The sequence below is a fragment of the Anthonomus grandis genome, chromosome 1 (assembly GCF_022605725.1).
Source record: "Anthonomus grandis grandis chromosome 1, icAntGran1.3, whole genome shotgun sequence".
Lineage (NCBI taxonomy): Eukaryota > Metazoa > Arthropoda > Insecta > Coleoptera > Curculionidae > Anthonomus > Anthonomus grandis.
The window spans coordinates 48218562-48244021 of NC_065546.1; the positions used below are offsets into that span (position 1 = coordinate 48218562).

Consider the following 25460-nt stretch of genomic DNA (forward strand, 5'->3'; position numbering starts at 1 on the left):
ACCAGGCAAATCCTCCTGATGCTAAGGCGGCATCGGCTGAAATTAGCAGAAAGTCATTTATGAAACCACCAAGGCAATTTATGTCAGAAGCCCAGACAAGCAAGGGCTGCGCTTATTATGAATACCGGTATTAACTATTTACCTCTAACAGAATTTCTGGATGCTGGCACTGCTGTGGTGCCAGTCGAGTTGAACTTAAATGGAAGCAGGAGAGAGGTCGTTATTGCTTGAGCCTACTTTCCGGGAGATATAGACCAAGCACCACCTTTGATCATCAAGGGACTAGTGGAATATTGTAGATGCCAAGAAAAAACCCTGATCATTAGCGAATACCCACGATATAGTATGGGAAAGCACGGCTCTGTGACCTAACTAGTTGATCTGAGTATCAGGACATGCGAACATCTACGCAAAAAAAGGCTGAGAGAAACTTTATTGGGTACAACAAAGGTCTCTGGACATCGTCTAGTATTACGCGTCATTGAAATGACACCAATGGACTGGTTCACTCCAAAAAGTTCTGTAACTTTGAAGCCGGGAGAGTGGATCTAGCTTTAAGACTGGATAGCAAAAGACTGCAGACGCTGATAGGGCCGCTCACAGGACATTACACGATGGGCTTATCCAACACAGATATTTGCAGATTCTACGGCGAAGTAGAGTGGTCAATGAAGCACTTGATTGCAAATTCAGAGATACAGGATTTCAGACACATATACGTAAAGCGGATCCCACTGAAGGAGCTGATCCTGTTCGCGAATGTATTAAATAGATAAGTACCAGGAAACTACAATAGATCAACAATCGTCTTAGTACAAAAGGCCACCCTGGGCCATTGCACTACATTATATTACATTTCTTCTTCTATTTAAAAACGCTAATGGCAATTGGGGTTGGAGGTTGCTTATGATACTGTATTATCTGTAGATTGTAGTGATACTGTAGTTTTGAATACGGTATAAGTAACTGATATTTTCCAAGGATCCCAGATGGGTCATAACTGTTCTCAATCTTCATCAATCATTCAATTTCTTATAGCTAGCTGGCTAGTATATAACTAAATATTTCAAGGTGTAATCACGTAAGCTTCTTTAAATATAGATATCCTCAGAACTCCATTTTTCTCTCTCTCTATATCTGTTTTTATCTGGATGTCATTGAACTGGTTATAATTATACCGCATTGATGAATAGAATTAAGGGAGTCTGCTTGAAGCACTTTGCTAATCTGAGGAAGTTTCAAATTGGTTTCAAGTCTACCGATCATAGATGAAGCGATGCTACCTGTTTCAAATATGTAAACAGTGACTTAAGAAAAAGTGACCTATTACATACTGTTCCATAAATGTTTAATCTCACTTCATTATTAACCATTTCTTACTCCCAGTGACTGAAAATGCCTACAAACTAATAGACCTTATAAAATTCATAAAAACAATTATATACGGTATCTCCCAAAAAAATCCACTGCTATTTCAAATGCCAAATTTGTTAATTTTTCTTGTAATCGAAAAATTATAGTTATTATGAAACACCTGTTATTTTTTGGACCACCCTATAATTTTTTAATAAAATTTGTATATAAGAAACTAGTTTTCTAATAGTTGAAGTGCAACCTCAAATAAAAACATGAAGATGCCAACCTTAGCACACATGCACTGTTAATTAGCGCTGTGCTATTTACATTAGGTACGTATTTATACAAATACCATACACCTTAAAAAAAATTGTTGAAAATGTACGTAAAAGAATCATATAAAAGTGTTTAAATTCCGCATAAGAGTAATCGTAGTTAATTGTTTTTATCGAGGACTTTATTTCGTTATTTTTTAATTTAAAGGACATTAAATGGGTTCATTTCAAGCCAATATAGCCAAATAAGTATATTGTTATATACTTATAAACACTCTGAAGAATATATGGATAGAGATTTTAGTAATTTAGTGTGAAGATTTTATCAAAATTTTACTTTTTTTTTAAACATCATATTTTGAAATACCTTGAACAACTTATCATTTATTTCTAGCATTGTTGGCCCCAAGCAAGGATAAAGGACGAGGTGTTCTAGGTAAGGTTAGCTACCTATCTGAGGTTAAATACCCATATTGTATCACAAAAGTAAAGGTATAGCCTCAAAAACTGTACTAAACTATCAGATGACGACACACCCAGGTCGTTAAAAAAATATAGAGAACACCGATTAGGCAAAGTAAAATCTTAATACCGTATCACACGAATCGAGTCCTGGAACGACGTGGAACGAAATAGAAATGACAACGCATCATATTGACATTTGCAAGATCTCTAAGACAAAGAAAAAGGGGCAAGAACATCAAAGTACGAAGAAGTCATACTTATACCTCTACAGTGGAAGATCAAAACAAGAAAGAGCGTTGGTATTTAAGTCAGGTGTTGGTACACAACGACAGAATAATAGATATCTTCCTAAAAATGAACAATACCCCAACACACTTGATAAGCGCATTTGCCTCAGATATATCTAAGCTTGCAGCAAAGACTGAACACTTCTATCAGTGGATGTTAACCTGTGGACTGATCACAATCCTGTTTTATACAAGATATTGCTAAAACGTCTACAACAAAAGAGAAAATCTCTACCGTTCATCAAGACGTACAATATGGAATCGCTACCAACGTAGAGCACAAAACTCCTTTATGAAAACCAGATTACTAAACAAAACGTAATAAATTACTAAAAGTACGTAAGATTAATATAAACGCAACAAACTATACCAAACTGTAGTTTTAGATTTTTTTACTAACGTGCAAAAGCACACCGTTAGAAGAAACTCACGCAGAATATATCTAAATAAGAAATAAAAAGATTATGGAAAATACTTCGGAACAAGAAAAACCAAGTTAACAAGTTCGTAGAAGAAGTGCCAATAAAGATATGACAACAGCATTTTAATGAGTTTTATAATGCTGAAGAAATGCTTAATATAAATGAATATGAAACAGATATAAGTGCTACCACTTATTGACTGTACTACTTATAACTAGGATAGTGACTACTGACGAAGAGATGAGAGAAGCAAAACTTAAGAAATAGAAAATTATCTGGGCTGGATGACATTTACAACAGGCTTTTAAAATATGGAGGCTCCGAACTTGCAAAGAACCTATAGCAACTATTTAACAAAATCCTAAACGAAACGGAAACACCACATGACCAGCACCATCATTTTCATATTTAAGAAATGACTGTAAACCTGCTCACGAAAATCCTCTAAAATGGAGCAATGAAACTATTTAAGACTATTCTCAAGGATAAAGTAGAAATACAAATTAAGAATTTTAAGGAATAACAAAGAGACAATCAATAACATACACAGTATTCACAATAAAGCAATAAAAGAAAAAACTATACAGGGTGTTCGAAAAATAGACAGAGATATTTCAATGGATGATTCCTTGTAAAAAAATATGAGAAAAAGTTTTTATAAACATGGGTCCGGAAATGCACAGTTTTCAAGATACAGAGTGATAAATTTTCTTAAAAATATTAATTTTTTATTAATATTAAACAAAATATTTACTCGATTCTTTTGAAATTTGGCAGTGTTACTTCGTTGTATTAAGAGGCTAATTTAGCCCTAATTAGATTAAAATTATAAGATCCCGTGGCGTCCCGGGGGACATCTTAGCAAATATTATTGGCAAAAAAATATGCGCCACTGCCTTTTTTTCAACTTTAATATTTGTTGTTTGATTAAACATTTAACAATACAACTTTTTTGCCTACTGTATTTTTTTCGTATCTCGCTTCGTTTTCGAGAAAAAAAAATAAATACAAATACAAAATACAAAAAAATACAGGAGGCAAAAAAGTTGTATTTTTAAATGTTTAATGAAACAACAAATATTAAAGTAAAAAAAAAGGCAGTGGCGTACATTTATTTGCCAATAATATTTGCTAAGAGGTCCTCCCGGGATGAACCACTGGACCTTATAATTTTAATCTAATTAGGGCTGAATTAGCTTTTTAATACAACAAGTAATACTGCCAAATTTTAAAAGAATCGAGTAAATATTTTGTTTAATATTGTTTAATTAGTATTTAAAAAAAAATTCATTACCCTGTATCTTGAAAACTGTGAATTTCCGGACCCATGTTTATAGAAACTTTTTCTCATATTTTACAAGGAATCATACATTGAAATATCTCCGTCTATTTTTCGAACACCCTGTAGAGTACAGTATGTCGGCGTATATTTGTTTCATTGACCTAACAAAGGCATTTTTGACAGGGTTGGAGACATTCTACATATATTAATAGAAAATAGGACACCAGCGAATATAATAAAGATAATCCAAAATATAAATAAAAACGCAACAAAGATTAATTCGCTGAAAACATTCCAACATCAGAGGAATTAAAGAGGGTGATAGCCTAAGTGTCTTTTTGTTTATTCTTCTCATAGATATAATGATAAATAAAGTTACAGATCTTAAACTTATATACAGACTGTCAACAAAATAATTGGCCTATACCTATGGTGTGATAAATCAGAAAACGGCTTAAACAGACAACTTTTCCAGTTCATTCAAGTAATGGCGGCTTAATATCAATATCAACGTCTTTATCAACAAATCTAAACCTGATGGCTAGTAGTGGAGGACAATCCATTAAAACAGCTGATGCAGTTCATATATCTGGGTACAGATATATCAAGCACAGTTAAAGATCTGAGGAGCCATATTAACGAAGCATCCACACTATTAAAATTAGAATCTACGAGACTTGTATCATGCTATATACTTGTATGATGTACATACGGTACAGAAGTCTGTGAAAAAACCAACAAGGTGAAAGACATGCTAAAGGTGGTGGAAATTAAAATACTGAGAACAATAACACACACTGGGAAAAATAAGAAGAGACAGATAGCACAGATATCAGAAAACAATGCGAAATACAAGATGGTATCGTGAGAAGGAGTAAGACAGGGTAAGAGGTAGTGGTACAACCATGTAAGACGGATGGTCGAGAACAAACTGAAAATAAGCTAACCCACCTAGAAAAACATACCACAAAATTTACCTTAGAAATGACTTTATAAGAAATTATTTATAAGAAACCCTTGCTGATCGGCGATATCAGTTCTTTAAAAGTTTATAATTTCTCGTTAATTTTTTCCTTCTAATTTATAGCATTTTCCAAATCTTTAAAAAAAACCCTTTGAAATTTTTTTTGAAAACCGTTTCAGAAAGTATTAAGAAATTATTTAACTTTCGTTTTCCTGAATAACATTATTTAGGAAGATAAACAAAGAAAGATTAAATCTTATATCAAACTGAGGTTAAAATTAATTTTTCGTATAAAAAATTTCAATTTTCGTTCATTTGTCTAAATAATATTACTCAGAAAAGTGAAAGTTAAATAATTTCTTAATACTTTAATCGTTTTGTAATTGTTCTTCTTTTCTCCGTCACCTTTACTTGATAAAATAATTTTTGTACCAAAATATCCATCCATATACTCATTTCTTTACTGAATATTAGGTTTTTAATAAGTGATATTTTTATGCGTACAAAAGATACGTTGACTTTACAATATAAAGACAGAATTTTCAAAAATCGAAAAATAGCAAATGCTAGGCGGCGCCTATATGTGCTAAAACTAGTATTTTCATATTCTTTATATATCACTAATGGCGATGCACTATGCTGTAAACATTTCTTGTCATTTATAAGCAAATAAGTTTTATTTTTCATTTAAACTGCGCAGCACATTGTATCGCCATCTTTTTTAAATATGTTCTTTAAGAAGTTCAGTAATACCTATTGTAACATATACAGTGTGGTGACTTTAACTGGAATAAATTCAGTTAAAACTAATCAAAATTTTTCTCGCAAAATTCCTGAGACCCGTCGATTTTTGTTTATTTTTTTTTCACATTTCAAGATAGTTTTTGTATTTTTTCACCTACAGGGGGAGTCCAAATTAACCCAAACTTTTTTTTTTCAAATGGAAAGCCACATTTTTTAAACTCTGATTGAAAAGAGCCCTTTTTCTTGATTAAATTGCCCTATTTACTTTTGTGATTATCTAAAGGAGAAATACGAAAAAAAAATTAAATTATTAAATGTTGCGTTTAATGTATAAGATGCTCAAAATGAGCACCATTTACTGGTTGGCAAAGCCCAAGACGATAATAAAATTCGTTTCTGACATTTTCTAACACTTCTGGAGATATTTGTCGGATTTCTTGCCTAATACGTTCTTTGAGTTCGTCTAGGTTTCCTGGTTTGCTCATATAAATTTGACTTTTCAAATATCCCCACAGAGAAAAATCAAGTGGGGTGAGATCGGGAAAACGTGACGGCCACTCGATTGCACCCCTTCTACCAATCCATCTGTTTGGAAAATTGTCATCTAAATACTGGCGTACATTACGGGCATAATGCGGGGGAGCACCATCTTGTTGCATCCAGATTCTTTCATCATATAAATCTGGATCAAACTGACTCGGATATAAGTCACGTAAGACTGGAACTAGTTCATGTTCAAGAAATTCTAGATATCTTTCCCCAGTTAAAGTATCATTAAAGAATATGGGCCCTATAACTTGCCTGCCAATTATGCAAGCCCAAACACTAGTTTTCTGGGGATATTGTGTATTAGTTTCCCTTACCCAGTGTGGGTTCTCGTCAGACCAGTAGCGACAGTTCTGCTTATTAACATGGCCATTTAGGGTGAATGTAGCCTCATCAGAACAAAGGATCCACTGCGAAGATATGCGATTTTCGTCAATGGGGTTCATCATTAATTCACAGAACTGAACTCTGCGATCTGGATCGTCTTCCAATAACTCTTGAACGGGTTGCATTTTATAAGGTCGTTTGTTTGCACTTTTTAAAATTTTTAGCACAGATTTATGATGAATAGAGTTTTCGCGAGCTACTCTTCTGGCTGCAGTTACCGGATTTTCTTCAATACAATACATTTAATTGGGTGTTTTCATCGATTTTAGAAGACCTTTGTCTTGAAACATCCCTCACGTGCCCAACTTCTCGAAATATGCTTTCGATTTTACTAACCGTACCTTGGTTAATAGGTGGCAAATCTGGATATTTCTGCCTGAATAAGTGGACAACCTCTAGCTGAGTACGACTTCTGTCCCCATAACCAATCATCATTAAGATTTCAATCTTGTGGGATTCGGATAAATAAGGCATTTTTTCAATATAAGTTAACTTATTTAACAACTGGTTAAAACTCACTTTAACAGTAACACTACAACAATGTCAGGAAATGTCTCGATACCAATAAAATACACAAACACGCCAAAAATTTACCAACACAAAATATTTCGAGACTTTTAATAATTTAATGGTTTTTATTTTTTTTTCGTATTTCTCCTTTAGATAATCACAAAAGTAAATAGGGCAATTTAATCAGTAAAAAGGGCTCTTTTCAATGAGAGTTAAAAAAAGGGGCTTTCCGTTTGAAAAAAAAAGTTTGGGTTAATTTGGACCCCCCTGTAGGTGAAAAAATACAAAAACTATCTTGAAATGTGAAAAAAAATAAACAAAAATCGACGGGTCTCAGGAATTTTGCGAGATAAAATTTGATTAGTTTTAACTGAATTTATTCCAGTTAAAGTCACCACACTGTATAAATGATATTTTATTAATTTTTAGAGCTTTTAGATTTTTCCTTTTTTATTAAACAACATGGTTTCTATTAAAATAAGTAATTTTTTTTCGCTTCTTTAAGTTAAAAGTCATATGTTAAAGTGTCAAAATACACTAAAGATATCAGACACTAAAATCAAATTTTATTAATTTTTAGGTTTACATCAGTTATGCTGAAATACTAAAATATGTTTTAATAAATTCCTATTTTTATGCTGATTTTTTGTTTTACTGCTAAAAATACTTACATTATATTAAATAATCCTAAAGTTTTTTACCTACTTCAAGTAGTCTGGATATTTTGTGAAATTCAAGGCGAGTTTCTTAATCAATTTTAAATTAAAAAAAAATCCAATATACCTTTACTCTCTGATAAAAGTTCATGGTACTATTAACAACTTTTTCAAAAATTAAAAGCTTCTTGAAATAGCGCTTTAAAAATACATTGTAAAAGTGTAATTTTACTTCTTTGAGAATGTACAATGGATTTTTATAACAGCTAGTTTCTTTTTAATTTGCAGCTTAGAAAGTAGAAAATCCATACACTGAATAAAAACTTTCAAATCGTAAAAGGAGTGATTTATATTGTACTTTTTATTATACTTTTAAAAGCTAACTTTCTAAGAAAAATATAAAAATTAACGAACCTATGAAGAAGTTTTCACTTAAGAACGGGAAAATTTCACTTGCCACCTGGAATTGTCTACTTATTATCTGGTAACTAATAATGAAAAAGAAAGTTGTAGTAAAATTACTATAACAATTCATAAAAGATTAGATGCTTAATGATCCAAGCAATATTTTTTTTTATTTTTGAGTTAAAAAAAGTTCAAAATATTTTTTTTAAGCTAAAACTGTATAAAGCAAATTATTTTTAAATTTAAAAAAATTAATGAAAAATTTGAAAAAATAGCAATAGTTCAATAAATAAACAAAAAAAAATTTTAACAGTCTGGATATTAAAGACATACAAATGCCAGCTAAATTTTTAGTAAAACTCATAATGGTTTAGAAAAAGATAGGCCTAATTAGTACTTCTAAAAAAAAAATTAAATATAAATAAAAGCGTGATAAGAAAAGGTAAGTTACAGCAAGTTATTAATTTACAATAAATGTAATAACCCAAAAGTTTACTCAGGAATTCTTAATTCAAGGCACAAAATTCAAAATATGGAACTAAAACAGAAAAGCAGTAGAGACTTCTTAGAAATTCTATAAATATTGGCAATGTCGCTTTACTTATTCGGGCATATTTGGTGTAAAATTTGAAGGTACCTCATTACAGCCTACAATAATCCGTTCTTTTCTAGGATCATTGGGTTCGTCTATTCTTAAGTCCCCATTTTTCTTCTTTTACGCGTACCTATCTAATTGTTAATAAAAATGTATATATTTATTTTTTTTATAAATATTTTAACTAATCTAATGCTCATTTATTGTTGAACACGTCCAATTCGAGTTCCATTTATCTCTTTTGATCATTATTAGTCTATTATTCAGTCTGATTTTTCCGATAGTAAATACATGATTTGATCGGTCATTGATCCTCAATGATCTTTCTTAAGTATTATTTCCACTTGTTTCTCGGATCATCTTTGTCAATGACAATTTTTCCATTTGTGTCTATAATCTTCATAACTTTTCGCTTTTTAGAGGTTCTAGTTATCTTTTTTTTATTTTCGTGTTTAGGTTAAAGCTGTCATGTCTGGCTTATAGTTTTTCTATTTCTGCGTATCTCTCTGTTGTTTCTTTTTGTTTAGCTTCTCTAATATTTTTCTTAATCCGTGTCTAAATATTTTTGTATTCTTCTTCATTAATTTATACGTTCTTCTATATTCTATTAGCTTTAAAGTTTCACTGGTCATCCAAGATTTCCTTTTGGGTTCCTTCTTTGGTTTTAATTCTTTCTTTGTTGAATCTATTATCTTGTTGACCTTTGCGCTAATATATTCACTTGCTTTTTGTTTTATTAGAGATGGTTGTAAAGCCTTCATACCTTATTGAGGAATAATTTTCTTGTTAAATTTCTTCAGTTTTACTCTTATAACTTCTACTAGAGGTCTATGATCTGATTTAATGTCCGACCTAGGATATGTTCATATTTACGGAAGGAGCTTTTACTCGAAGTAGCATTACTCTGTCGGACATTGGGATAAAATTAGACACATATCGGCCAATATGTCTTGCAACTATATTATTTAAACTCCATATTCAGTTTTTTATCTGATGTTCCCAAATAAAATACTGCGATTTCTTCTTTGTCTATACTTCCTACTCCTGGCCATCTCATGTCGCATAATCCCATTATGTCGCTATTTATTTTCGTTATTTCTTATATAGCGTTTTCTATTTTCCCTGCTTTTGCCATGGTTTTCTCGTTGTAAGTGCATATTTTGGCTAAATTCTAATACTTCTCATCTTTATGGTAAATGAGTGCCCATTCTCCTGCTGTTTACATGACTTATTTAATATAATGAAATAATAAGAGAAATAAACTTGTGGCCCAATGTGTATATACATATAAACATATATTCCTGTTTGTTTATTACATTTTAATTATTCAGTTTTATATTTCGACTTATCTTCAAAAATTGATTAAGAAACTCGCACTTCTTCTCAATTGTTATATTCTTGCAAAATTCAATATTCAGTTATAGAAAATCTGTATCGAAATGGCGTGTGAACAATTACTATTTACTATTACTTTTATACTGAAGATTAATAAAGCGTTAATAAATCGCGAAAATTGCTTTTTGTCAATAATCTTAAAAAGTTTATTTCATATTTCTAGAAAATATAATTTTCAATTAATATTAAAAAAGTTGTTAAAAAATCCGCAAACTATTTATATTGTCATTTCATTGATATTACACTATCAAATATAAAATTTCTAAATTTTTATTCCCATTTAATATATAAATACGTGTATTATATTATACTGTACATACAATTTATAATTAAATAATTTTATTTTACGATTTCTTACTCGTGTTTACGTTATATTTGCAATTTTTTTTCTTTCGGGCTTTTTAACAGGCGATGCTCAATTTAGGAATAAACCTATATTTTGAATACCTAGATAATTTAGACCTAAACTTTTTTATGTGATGTGATTCGTAAGACTCCTTTCCTAAGTTTCTTAGTAAAATTCAACAAAATTTGAATAGTTTATATTTTTGTATATGTTAAGGTTGATTCTATAATAAAATCTAACACACCGGAATTTAATTTCTCGTTATATGATCCAAATCCAAAAAAACTTCTTTTAAACCGGCGTAACTTTACACGGAAAATAAAGCAATATCGCACTTACAAGAAAAAAGAAATAATATAATTCGCAAATAAAAAAAGGTCAGTTTACACACTTATATTCCAATACATGCGAAATATTTGTCAATGCTTACTACAAGATTTAATTTATACAATGTTTATATTTACATACACAAAACTACCACAGAATATTATAATCTACGTCCACAGAACATTTAACGTGATGCACGCAAACACGTGGTTTATTCGACAATAAATTTTACTCCAAAATTAAACTTTATATGAATAATTTAAGATAAATGTCGGTAATACCTGTAACAAACAGCGACTACCGCAAAACATACAAACACGCCCATCACAGAGCCTCCTAAGATGAATACCATAGTTAATGTGCTTAAGCCGCCCGCGTTATTTGAATCTGGTAAATATACATTAACAATGTCAGTCGTTAGTTTGTTTCAACATACGGTATAATTAATAATAATTTAGGAAGATATGACTGAAAGTACCAAAAAATATCGATATTGGATAAGTGCATGTCTAATCAATACTCATCATCTCCACGTACTCGTTAAGTATTGGTTTCAATAAAAAATACGTGTTACAACCGTTTCAGTATTTTTTAGTATTGAGGTAATTTACATCAATATTTGATGTGGAAACGTTGCTGGTAATACGAAAGTACAGTGCTTTGATTTTGTTGAATGATTTTTTATAGATCTTGAAGAAATACAAGTTCCATCCCTATAAAATTCTTTTAGTGCAAGAATTGAATGAAGACGACTTTGATCGTCGCTTGCAGTTTTGCGAACTTATGAGTGAGCGAGCGTTAAACAATAATAATTTCATATTTAATGTGTGTTTTTCGGACGAGTGTTCTTTCTTCCTAAATGGTTTAGTGAATCGCCACAATTGCCGTTATTCGACAACAATCCAAGGATTTAAAGCCTTTGTTTATAATGGCGATGAATGGTTTAAAAATTCACGTTGTTGTAAAAACATAGTGTATCCAAATGGATACATATTGCATAATTAAATAATGTAAATCAGTTTGCCAAAGCCTCCATTTATAACGGTAATGGAATAATCAAGAAAATATTTAACCACTTAAATTGAGTTTCAGACATGCATAAATTGCATAAAAATATCGCATGGGTTTTAAGAAAAATGTAATGCACAAAATAAATGGACATGATTCTATTTTTTATTTTGTATATTTAAATAATTGTAGCCGCTTTCTCAAAGTTAAGTTAATGTAAGACTTTAAACTTTTTTATATTTGATTTCCTAAGATACTACATCAATAATTTCAAAAAAAATCAAAATTATAATAGCAAATTAAAATGCATGATCTAAATGATACTTTAGATAATATTGTATATTCCTTAAACATCTTTGGTCCTTATTATTAATTTGATATTAAGATGCTTGTACAGGGTATTTCATTGAAGATAGACAAAGATTTATACATACCCATCTTAAAAAACACTTAGAATCAACGATTAAATTTAAAAATGTGTTTTTGGATTCTATGGAACTCAATATATCAAAATTTATGGTATAAGTGTTTCATTTTTTATACAATTATTTTTTTTATTGAAATTCACCGAGCTAAAATACATCAAAATACAGCAAAAGTGAAAAAATTAGCCATTTGCCCTCTTAAATAAAACATCCTGTATTTATAAGCTATTTTCGAATACGTATATAAACTTCTCGATCCAAAACGCATAATTAAACTGAAATCCAAGTTTTTTCATTACTAAGTCAACAGCTATACAAACTGTTTAATTCACCATTTTCTGGCTTAATTAATTCCTGCATAATGTGTATTTTCGTTAATGGAAATGATAATAGGGGTAAACCCTTCTAACACTGGTAATAAACGTATTTATTAACCCCTAGCAGAAGGGCGCAATAAAATAAAAAATGCAGGCAAATTATTTTTTTTAATAATTAATTTAAGAAAAAAATGGAAAAAACCAAATTAAAATCCCGATCTGATTCCACCATTGTATATTATAAAGTATTAAAAACATATTTAACGATTAATATAATTGGCTAAATTAGGAACTCTATAAAAGAGTTTAGGTTTAATTAACCATATATATGACACTAATGAGTTAATTCCATAAAACATACCTTAAATACTAACAAAAATATTTTACACCAGTAATGAATTATTAAAGTAAACAGGTAAATTTGATACTTTAACCCTCAAATTAAAACGTTCTAATTACAGAAAAAAACCATTAAGACTTAAATACGAAAACTTTTCCGTCCCGTGCACATTTTTAACTCTCGTTCGCAATTATTTAGGGAAACTTTCGGTTATTTTGTGGGGTTTTATAACCGCGATGGTCGGTATTGTTTATCCATCTTTCCTTCATTGCGGTAAGCTGATGCTCGCAGTTTTCCTAAAGAGTGGATATTTTGTTTATCAAGGCTTCAATTTTTAGCTTACTAAGGATTACTTTCAACATCCCAAGACAGTTCTTATATGTGTCTTATTTTTTTATGAAGCTTTCATTTGAAATAATTAAGGCAAGCTAAAAAGCAAAATGATGTAAACTGTCAAGCTATTGATATATATACGTAATTTTTATTGCGAGAAAAATCTTGAGTTATATGAAATTTCACAACAATATGCTTTAAATAAAGATGTATATATATTTTTTTGGCTAATGATAGGAGATTTCGCTGTTTTCGTAAATAACTTACTCTTATTGTTGGAAAAATAATCTAAGCCTAGTCACAAAATAATTCTTATTAGTTTGTTTGCCCAAAGATTATTTGTTGTGGCTGAGTTTTTCAGGATTGGTTAAGTTTCAATTAAGCCTTAAAAAAATGTGTGATTTTTTCTTTGTTATGCTTTGTTTTAGGATTGTGACAGTCTGAAAATACAAACTAACTAAAAAAATTTAGTACTTAAAAGAACGTTATGTCTATTATTAACTTTTGTTCTAATAATAATACTTCTCTTACTTTCCCCCCTCCCCCTCATGTTTTACTGTCTATTTTTATATATATTTACTTTTTTTTTCTTCCGAATTAATTCCGAATTCTTTTCTTCTTATATAAATTATTATATTGTATTTATTTCACGTTATTTGTTTTAACTTATTTGTGACAAATAATTTTTTTTAATAATTATCTAACTAGACTAAAAAATTGCTTGGTTTTTTTGCTTATTAGATTAACTCTTGCCTAAAAATTCAGGTTCAAAAGTATTTTATAAGTTATCAAATGTCAAGTTTGTCAACATTTAAAAAGAAATTGAAACCATTTTTTATTTGAAAGTATTACTGTGCTACTGAGATTTTTAAAGTGCTAACTAACTATTTATATAAAATCACGGTTACTCTTTTTTACACCTAATCATATTTTTAAATGCGTAAATTATGTTTATAATTGTGTAGTATTAAGTACAGCTTTGTAACTTAACTTCTTTAAATATTGACAAATTCCATACACTGCATTGTCTCAATTTTCAATTAATATTTGTACTAGAATTTAAAATTTGAAGTAATTAATACAATAATAAGATACAGTCCCAGGAATTTTAATGTTGTCACAATGACCTGCTCAAAATTTTTTGATGAATGATGTCAATTAAAGTTGATTTTGACGACTAAAGGCCCAACATCTGCCACATTTCGTTAGTAGCTAATAATATAAAATGGTAAATTTTACTTCAGATAAAAATATTTTATGTAAAAATGTAAAACATTAAAAAATAATTATTAATAAGCTGAATATCCAAAAGAAAATTAAATAATTAATTTTAGAATAATTTTTGTGACAATATTACGGAATCTATAAAGAAAAACGTCTTTCGGAAAATAGATTTTTAAAGCGTAACTGTGAATTTTCAGTTAGAATTATGGCCCAAACTATTAACCTTGCTATAGATTTAATTAACCAGAGTGGCTGGAAAAGCAGCTGCTGTAAGAGTTGCCAGTTGGTGTACATTATTAATTATTAAATTAGTGTTAGTTATGAATCCCTTGGTGACCTAATAACTTATTTTTGTATTTTAAAATTTTAAGGATAAGATTAGGGTTTTTAATTAGTACGTTAATTAATTAGCAGTATGTTCTTTATGTAAAAATGTAAAAATTTATTTATACACACAGAAAACGCCGAAGGCATGAAAGGCATACATATTGAGTCAACGTGGTACTGTATTTGCAATACCTGAATAGCATTTGTGATTAAATAAATGAATATCTTACTTTTATTTGTGCATTATTTAAAATTAGTTCAAACATAAGAATCATTGAAGTAAATTGTATCTTATTTAAACATTATGAAAATGTAATTAAACTAATATATAAAATGATTAAATTACGTTGGTTTTAATTAATGCCCATGTTAAATGCAATGAAAGGTCCGATTCATTAAAAATAGTTATAATCTTTACCGAATATTACGGGTAAACTACATTAATATAAACTTTTTTTTTTAAATAAATATTTTTTTTGTGATAAACATTTTTATTATTTATGTTAAAGTAGAGTCTTATTTAAAGAACCTTAACCCACAGTTGATTATTAAGTTTAAACAATTACTATAATTGTTTAAACTTAAGCTTTTATTGCAATAAAAATTCATTTTTCATGGAAATTTTCTTGGTGTAAACAAACATTGATAATTTAAAAATTATTAATCTTATCAAAATTTTTATAGACCTATTTTGTTTCCTATTAAAAATTCTTTAATTAAAAAAAATATATAAAATCGGGTCAGAATTGGCATATTTATGGCAATTTTTGCTGAAAACTTGTGAATTGTTGAATAAATTTATTCCAAGAAAACAAGTAGTTTAAGTCAAGAAAACGTTGACTTGAAATAAATTCATTCAAACACTATTCATTTTATTAACATTTTCATACAGAAGTTTTTTATCCAATTAAAAACTTTTGTTCAATTTAAAATAGATTTGATCGAAATTTCTGACAAACATTAATAATTTAAAAAGTATTGATTTAATCAAAATTTTTATAAGAACCTTTTTTGTTTCCTATTAAAAATCCTTTAATTATAAAAAAATTATAAAAATCAGATCAAAATTGGCTTAATTATGGTATTTTTTTGGTATATTGGCGAACTTTGACTTGGAACAAATTCATTCAAAAACTATTAGTCTTATCAACATTTTAATAAAGACCTTTTTTGTTCCATTAAACCAAATTTGATCGAAATCGGGCCGAAATTGTTGCATCTTATGGCTTTTTTTTAGGAAAATTGGTCAACCTCGATTTCGAACAAATTTATTTAAAAACCTATTAAATTTATCGAAATGGTCATAGGGGCAAAAAACAAAATATTTTTTTCTGAATTTAAAAAGAACGAAAAGTAAAAGTAAGTAAGTACATACAAATTTGAATTATCCATGTAATTTGTTATCTTAGTGGCAATAAACTAACAGAACATTTTCACAGCAATGTTATTTCATCGTACGACGCTTTTAATCTCACCTAACTCTAAACATCTTATTTTATTTACAACATCCTATACAAGCATAAATAAAGTCAAAACAATTGCGTTCGCGAATGTATAAATTCCTATCTGTTATATGATTGATGTGGCTAGAAAAAGACAACACAATTTAAAATCACTAATCTTCACGAATAGTTTTAGAGAAAACTGGTTTATCACATACTGCCTTGAAAGAGTATATTTATTACTCAACTCACACAACCCGACTCTATCAAAAGCTGAACAGAAATTAGCGAACTTATTAGCAGTCTATGTCTAAGTGCTGACGACTCTGTCCTTACAGTAGATTCTAAAAAAAAATCAAAGCCTTTAATTTTCTTAACTGCGTTCGCAAACGCACTTTTTCCTCTCTATTATCTGATTGATGTAGCTAGCAAATGATAATTTGGAGTATGGTTTATCATTTACTGCTTTAGAAGCGTATGTTTATGATGCTTCTTAATAGTTAATGACCTCTTATTCAAATCACACAACTCGACTCTATTAAAAGCTTTACAGAAATCAGCAAACATATTAGCAGTCTATAATTTTAGTGCTAATTCAGTTCTTTCAGAGCCTTTTATAGAAAAACGATAAAAGTCTTCAATTTTCTTGACAACTGCGTCCGCGAATTCATTTTTCCCTATCTCTTATCTGATTGATGTGGCTAGTAACTGGTAATTTGGAGTCATTGATCTTCTCGAACCGTTTAAAAATAAATACTTTATCATAATATATTTCCTTAAAAGAGTTTATTTATGACGCTCCGTAATATTTAGTGATTCTCACATTCAAATCACACAATTCCACTGCTGATCCAGTTTTTTCAGGGCCTTTTTTAAAAAAATATTAAATCATAGTCTTCAATTTTCTCGTCAACTGCAGACACCACAGTTATACAGGTAATAGGTAAATGGCATTGCTATGAAAAAGTGTTTTTATGACAGTTCTTGATGTTTAATGACTTTCTATTAAAGTCACACCACTTGACTCTATCAAAATCTTAACAGAATGCAGTAAACATATCGGTGGTGTATAATATTTGAGCTGATTATGTTCTTGTAGGACATTCTATAGGAAAATAAAATCAAGCATTATTCCGGTCAACTACGTTCGCAATTTTGAAATACATTCTGAGAGGTTTCTAATAAAAAAAGATGGTTCAGAAGAGTTTGTTATATATGTTTTTGATAAGCTTAAACCAGGCTACATCTCGATCCAAGTATAAGAAGTATAGTCCAAGATAAGTACTTACCTGAAACCTCTTTAGGCTGGGATAATCTTTGTGCTATATGTTAATGGCATAATTCTTAGGACAGTCAATTAAGGACACCTTGTTGTCAATACTTGATTAATTGCCTGAGATGGTTTATATAAATTGTATTGTAATCAGCAGAATATCATACAATTGATATATAAATAGGATATACAGTATCAAGTATTCTCAAACCGCCAAGAACCGACGTTGCAAGATCATTAGCAGGAAGAGTGATGGACTTATCACTACGAAAATTAAACTGATATTAATAGAATAATTTATTACTTTCAAAAATATTATCTAACTTGATGGTTTAGTAATTGTGCAAAAAGTTTGGAGAATATGAGTCTATAGCGAGAGAATTTTTATAATGAAGCCTTAAAATATAATATAAACTCACTATTCAAAGCACTTTTATAATAAGAAAGTCCTAGTATTTTTACTATAGAGAAGCAATCATTCTCCTAAAATTTTTGATTTTACCCCAAAATCTCTCTACCACTCTCTTGTTCATATCATAGAAACTGCGTATGTATAACCTTTTATTAAATCTTAAAAATTGATACGCGTTTTGCGTAATAAGTCATGATCAGATTAATTCACAGCGCATATTTACTACTTGAGACACGACTTATCCAATAGCATTTAAATAATTGATAATTAACCCTATACATGACGAATATTATATTCTTGCAGATTAACCAACATTACGTAGTTAGTTTGCCAACTTTACAATGATGTTATTTAATCGTTGCATTCAAGTCATAGAAGGGGAAATTCTGCAAAGTCAGTTCTCTTATCAATTCTTGTTATACGTCGTATAAAGCGTCAGTTGTCACTATATTTCCACGTTTGTTCAAAAGGAGCGGAGGATAATTGGTTAGTTAATAGTTAAAGCACTAATTACTAAGATAAGCAAGAATTGGCGATTCGGTTATAGTTAAATATAGAGCGTGCATTTAGTTAAGTTTTCAGTAGATAGGGCGAAATGTTATAATTTAGGGACATGACAAAACAACAAACTGATAAAAGAGTGAAAATTATTATTTTTTTTTAACAGATAAGCTTTACTGTAACTAATTTTTCAGATTGATTACGCGGTTTTTAAAATAAATTCAGTTGCAGGCAGTTGAAGCCAGCAGATATTCGATTAAAATAAAAAATTGTCGCTACACTAAAAGTGGAAGAAATTTATTTGCGAACGCAGTAGCACTTTATCTCAATTTTGTATTTTTACGTTATTTCATATTTTTTTTCTAAAAAAAATGCTAATAAAGGTATGCAAAGTGTTTGTACAAATTTTTAAAAGTATATATATATTTTTTATTGTTTAAGTTATGACCATGAACAAAATTTTGTCAAAAATGTATTTCCATTCCAAGAAAAAAAATCCTGTATATTTTCCAATTTTCTTAAAAAATTATCTCCTTCAAAAATAAAAAAAAATTGTATAGTTTTCAAAAATTTCTCAGATATGTGGTTAATCATATTAATTCAGCATTTTTGTATATATTTTCAAAACTATACTATACAAAAATTAAATTATCTAAAAAAAAACATTATTCGAAAAATTATTGGAAAGACAGAAAGCCGCAGCAGAAAGACTGATGCCCAACCAAAAGTTTTTATGCAACTAAGTCTCAAACCGACAGTTTTCTAGTTTTTTCAAAAAGCATTAAATTTTAAAATAGGGATAAAAAAAGACTGCGTAAACCTTTTTATCTGAAATGCCAGCTTTCCGACTTTTAAATTTGACTAATTAAAAGTTTGTGTGTATAAATTTAATTTATCGCTCTTTCAATCTGAAAACACGTTTTTAGGGAAAACCTCTTTTCATATTCGAAAGAAGGACTAAACTTTATTTAAATTTGATTTAGTAAATGTTGACACATCTTAATTTCTTATTTTGGCGCGTTTGACTTCATTTTCCTAAGAATAAACAAATTAATTTTTTTGTAAAATACTAAAATTTAGCTTACTTTCATATATATGTCATCTAGGATACATGTACATAGCACACATATATATAAGAACATCGATATAAAAAAAAAATGTATTATTGACTTGTGACCTGATGTGACAACAAGGCTGGCATTGACACCTATGGGTCATAGCAAATTCTACCGACTCCTAGCACGATATGTATACTATCAGGGGGGTGTCAATTTTAAAACTTTCAATGCATTAGATGCTCAAAATGCATTTAATTTTGGGCTAAATAAAAATATAATCTATTTTTAAACTCATTTCTCATATTTTGAAACACTTCTCATGGCATAAATGCACATTCTGTATTAAGCCATTGCTGAAGATCATTGAGTGAAGCTTGTTGCGTTTTAAACACAACAGTTTTGAAGTGACCTCAGAGAAAAACGTCGATGGGTGTTAGATCTGGTGATCTCGCTGGCCATTCCATCGGACCTTTTCTCTCAATCCACCGATCTGAAAACGCATTCATCAAGAATTAGTTGTCTCAGGTAAGTATGACATTTTTTCCACGATTTGTTTCTAAAAAAACATCCAGTAATCTTTAAAGCACAACGGTTTTGAGAATCATAGATATTATTCTAACGTACTGTTTTTCAACTCAGTAAATAAACTTTTTTATCGGATTAAAAAAATTATTGATATTTTTGACTGTGGTGTACAGGGTGTCCCAAATTCGAGGGTGACCATTGGGATCTCGGAAACCGTAAGAGTTATGGGGTCGGTGAAATGGAGACAAAGTTGCGTAATTTCGAGCTTAATAAAATGACGTTTAAAAAAATTTAAAATTCCGGAGATATCTTTAAAGAGATATCGGAAAACTAAAAACAGTTTTTCATTGCCACTTTTTATGCTCTACAACATGACGCAAAAAAAAAGTTGATAATGATCGGAAAAAAAACGAAACGTCGGATTAATTTTTTTTTACGTCATGTTGTAGGACATAAAAAGTGGCAATGAAAAACTTGTCTTAAATAAAGTCGGTAGAAGGTAAAAACGATTTTGACAATTTTCGATTTTTTTCAGATAACTCCGGAATTATAAATTTTTTTAAACGTTGTTTTATTAAGCTCCAAGTTGCGCAACTTTGCCTCTATTTAACCAACTCTTACGGTTTCCGAGATTCCAATGGTCACCCTCGAATTTGGGACACCCTGTACAATCTGACAAGCTTGTCTTAAATTGAATATTGATCAGTTGCAAACAAGAAAAAACAGCTCAATGTAGAATCTCCGATTATCTTTGGCAACGGATTTATTACAAAGTGTGCACTTATTTCAAGGAAAGGTTTTCAGAATGTTAGAAATGAGTTTAAAAAATATTTTTGTTTAGCTCAAAATCAAAAGCATTTTGAGCATCTAATTAAATAAAATAGCATTGTGTAAAACAGAGTCTATTTTATTTAACTTAACATCTTTTTTTTTAGCGCTGTATAAAATTTAAGGAAAATTCTTATACAGCTGAATACTACTTCCAATGACCTTTAATTTAAGGTATCACAGAAAAGGTGGTAACATACAAAATATGGTGGTTGTAGTTCCCCCTACCTATATAACATTTGTACCAAATTGTGCTTTTCTAACTTTTTTAGTTTCAGAGATATTTGCATTAAAAGTTTCAAATTGACACTGTATATCTAACACAAAGCGGGGTTGTCAAATATTGACTCAAATATTCCGTTAAATTTAAATATCTTAGACATCTTTGGTTAGACATTTGTTCAAATAAATGGTTTTGAAAAACTGGCTATTTTATGAATAAGGATTTAGTAATTTTTGTTACAACAAATATTAATTTACAGTATACGTTTCAATTCAACAATTCGGGTACATATGTAAGCCTCTAAATAAAAATTGTTTTATGCGATGCACTCTTGAAAAATATATCTTTAATTTAAATACAGTTTTTTTTAATAAAAAAAAAACCGCAATGCGGATGCTTAAGGCAAGGGCAAGTACTAAACTGAAGAGGAAGGCGCATGAAGAGACCAGAAACTAATCCAAATTACGCGAAGAAAATTATATAATATTACTTTAGAATATAAAATTCAATTGAATTCATCCACAACCATCGATAACTCAGAAATATCAATTATTTATTTGAAAATAAAAATTTTAATATTAACATTGACTTTTCGGAAAAATGTCAAATTATTCCAGGTCCTTTCTATGGTCCCTTTTATATGTATTCGATTTATATGGTAGATATACATAGTTATCTATTTTATGATATTACAATACAATATGCAGACTTTTACCAGCAGTAATTTCACCTGTATACAGTACCATTTTATTATTATTATTGTTTACGTGTGATGTTATCAGTAAATGTTTTAATTAGATACTAGTGCTCCTATTGCCTCTTGTAATGTAACGAGAGTGACGGAAGTCTTGTCCTTTGTTATCTTTTATTTTTAATTTCACTTTATAATCTTTTTAGATATTAACAAGACTGCTTTTGACAATAACAATAGCCGAAACGCGTCGAGTAAATTAAAGTTTTTAATATACAATGGAGATTTTGATTTTTATTTTCTTACCCTTAATAATATGCAGACGATTCGCAAATTTACATGTCAATTTATCAACAAGATTTGACAGAAAGTGTCTTTTAATTTATATAGAACATTAAGCTATGCCAAGGTCATAATCTTAAGATGATTGCAACAAAATCCCAATTAGTTCTTATAGCATAAGATAATATGTCAGCTATCTTAAATACCGAACTATTTCAGTAGGAAGCAAATAACCTGGGCATAATTATTGACAAAATAATAAGATTCGAAGCACACATTAATAAAAAATTAAAAACAGCTTTTTCTGGCTTACAAAATTGACACCACTTGATCTGTTTAATTGCATCAGTTGCATCAAAAGTTCGAACCATTAAAACCAATGTTCAATTCAAAATGCAAATAGAAAGATCACTAAAGGCTTAAGAGCAGAAAAGAGATCCAAGCAAACTAAGACAACTATTAGGAAAGCAGCAGAGATAATAAGGAAAGAGTCACAACCACTGCAGGATCCGACGAAAAGTTTAACGATTCTACTTGAGAATTTTTCATCGAAAATTTCCTGTTTTTTTAAGATGTTTTTTGAAATCTCTTACATTCCGGATCGAATCACTTATCATATTTTTAGGATGCTTTTTAAACTTATAATTCACTAGACGATTTTTGGTAATATATGTATATCCGATTTACTTATTTCAACGAGTTTAGTTGATAACATACCAGTATTATGCAGTATGATATTGAAATAATTCTACATATTTCTTGGCGATGCCATGAAAAAGTGATATGCTATTGTGATTTACTTTCTTTTTAAGATATTGCTAATATTTCTTATGAGACGTTTCTAAAGTACAAAGTCTATTGTCTTACTTATTATCGTCGGATATTTCATTATTATAGTATTTAATATCATCTATTGACCCCAGTGAGCCAAAATAATAACTTTCTTAAGGGATAAATACGAAAGAATTGGTTAAATGATTACATTAAATAATTAATAAAAATATATAAAATTTATAGTGATAGTAATCACTATAATCATCAATAAAATATTCAATGATATTTGTTAGCCTTAAAGGTACATACTTATCATTAAAACCAAAATACGTACCGTAGGGGGTTTCTTTCTTTTTCATGTGTTCCTGCAAATTTGTGGTGGATATTTCCACCGGTGGGTCAGGGAGCGGTGGTGCGGGGGTTATGTCTTCTATGATTGAGCAATCCGTTCCATTGTACCCCATTTCACAAAAGCATTTATTCTCGTTTGTGCAGTGCTAAAAGTAATAAATTATGTTAAAAAAATATTTAAATATTTGTATAAGTAGAAAATAAGAGAAAGAAGTAGCAGAAGGAAATTAGAAATGTGATTCTTTAACTAAACTGGTCATACTCATTTAAGTTATGCACCTGTAGCCTTTAAAATATATTTCATATATAATTTTAATAGACGCAATAAGTTACCAAGAAGAGATGCCTTTAAATATCGTCTATAATAGTTATTTATGTAACAAGTGTGTAAAATGATCCTTTTTTTAAGTATGGGAAATTTGTCAGACAATTTCCATGAATAAATCCAATGAATATTGATTAGTAAAAATGTATACAGGGTGGGCCATTTTCATATTTGAAGAAAAAAGATAAAAATTAATTGTTTTAGACCAAAGTTGTTCAGGACTGAGAAATATTCAGGATCTAAGGGGATCATTTTGGCCTTTAGGTAACTTTGCAAGAGAACGAAAAATTTTACGATTTTATTGTTATTTCTTCTTCTTCCTCAAATACAATGGACTCGCGTCATTTCGACGCCGCCCAACCTTTTGTTTATTATGGACCTACAGTTTAACGTGGGTTTCGAACCACGAGTGTTTTTTTGTATGACAAACAGAAACAGCCATGCCCATGCCAGGATTCGAACCTGAGACCACACGATCGCACGTTTTTCGAAATTTTGCTTTGATTTGACAAAGCAAAATTTTAAAAAACTGTTTATTAATGTTTCTGTTTTAATTAAACATTTAAAAAATATTTTATCAGGTAAATCAAGCACAAATGTTTAAATAACCTTAACCATCTTGACCTTGAGGTCAATTATCAGGGTTATTTTTAAGTTCGAGTGATTTAATTTTCTGTGTCCTTTTTGAGTGCTTGATTAACCTTCTCTTGCCTTTCATGACTTTAACTACAAAGCGAATATTCAAAGTTGCCTCCATTTGCATGAAGATACAATGTTAAACGCCTTCACAAAGTTTGTCTTGGAATCTCAGCACATCTCATCGTGGGTCATTGTTGAAAAACAACATTTTTTAAATAATCCCACAAATAAAAATCTGGAGAGGGCATATCGGGTGAGTTTGCGGGCCAGTTAACCAGACCTCCTCGTCTAATCCACTTATCGTAATTCTCGTACAAAAACAGCTAACGCAAAATGTGGCGATATATCATTTTGCTGGAGTACCATGCTTCACCTCGTTTATAAGTGGATGTCTGCCAATATTTCTTGCAGCCTATCTCGTAGCAACTCCAAGTTGAACGTCATTAGTCTCAAAGAACTAAAAACCGATTAAATAGCTATTTACAATCTCACACCATACAAGTAAGGCTTTTTATTTCACCAATAATGTCAATATTACGTTATCCACTACTTTTAACTATTGCTTCATCAGAACCCAAGAGTAAGTTAAACAAGTCTAGATTATCAGCAATTTCCTGCAAGGCCCATTGATAAAATTTAACGCGCTGTTGCATATAATTAATGGTTAAACCAAAGTGATATGGTGTGCATGATATTTCACGTCCCTTAAATTGCGTATAGTAATATCAGTAATATGTCCTCAATTAAAAAAACGCTTAGCTTACAGCCTAGCATATACACGAGTATTATTATTACATTCTTCCAATATCATAATCATTTCCACAATTTCAGTAGGAGATTAATCAGCAATTTTAAGACTTTATGTAATTTTACCAATATGATTGTGATAGTATTAAACGCGTTCTGTTACAGTTTAACTTTTTGTGCTTTCCTGTTATTGGCCATCCTCAACAGTTCGTTTATTGAAGTGTTGGTCCAAGCAGAGTCTCCATTAAATGAAATCGCTCAAACCTGAAACCGAGCTCAAGGCTAAGATGGTTAAGGTCATTTAAACATTTCTGATCTTGATCCACTCACTAAAATATTTTTAAAATGTTTAATTCAAAAAGGAGTTTTTCGTAATTGACTTTGATTGCTTATTCTTTGAATGTATATGTACGTGTCCCAAAAGAAGACATCCAAACGGAAGGAGGCGATAGA

The 25460-nt window shown here is 29.9% G+C and overlaps 1 protein-coding gene across 8 annotated transcripts in view; it reads right to left on the reverse strand.

Annotated features, from left to right (window-relative positions):
• The window catches only part of LOC126735574 (disintegrin and metalloproteinase domain-containing protein 11), a 593317-nt gene that overhangs the window by 27915 nt on the left and 539942 nt on the right, over positions 1–25460 (reverse strand). For 7 of the 8 annotated variants that reach the window (XM_050439623.1, XM_050439613.1, XM_050439644.1 and 4 more), the window contains exon 15: positions 23280–23442. In XM_050439623.1, the coding sequence (XP_050295580.1) occupies positions 23280–23442 (163 nt within the window). Of the gene's footprint in view, positions 1–11243; positions 11350–23279; positions 23443–25460 lie in introns of all 8 variants that reach the window. The other variant, XM_050439637.1, reaches the window with a different exon arrangement.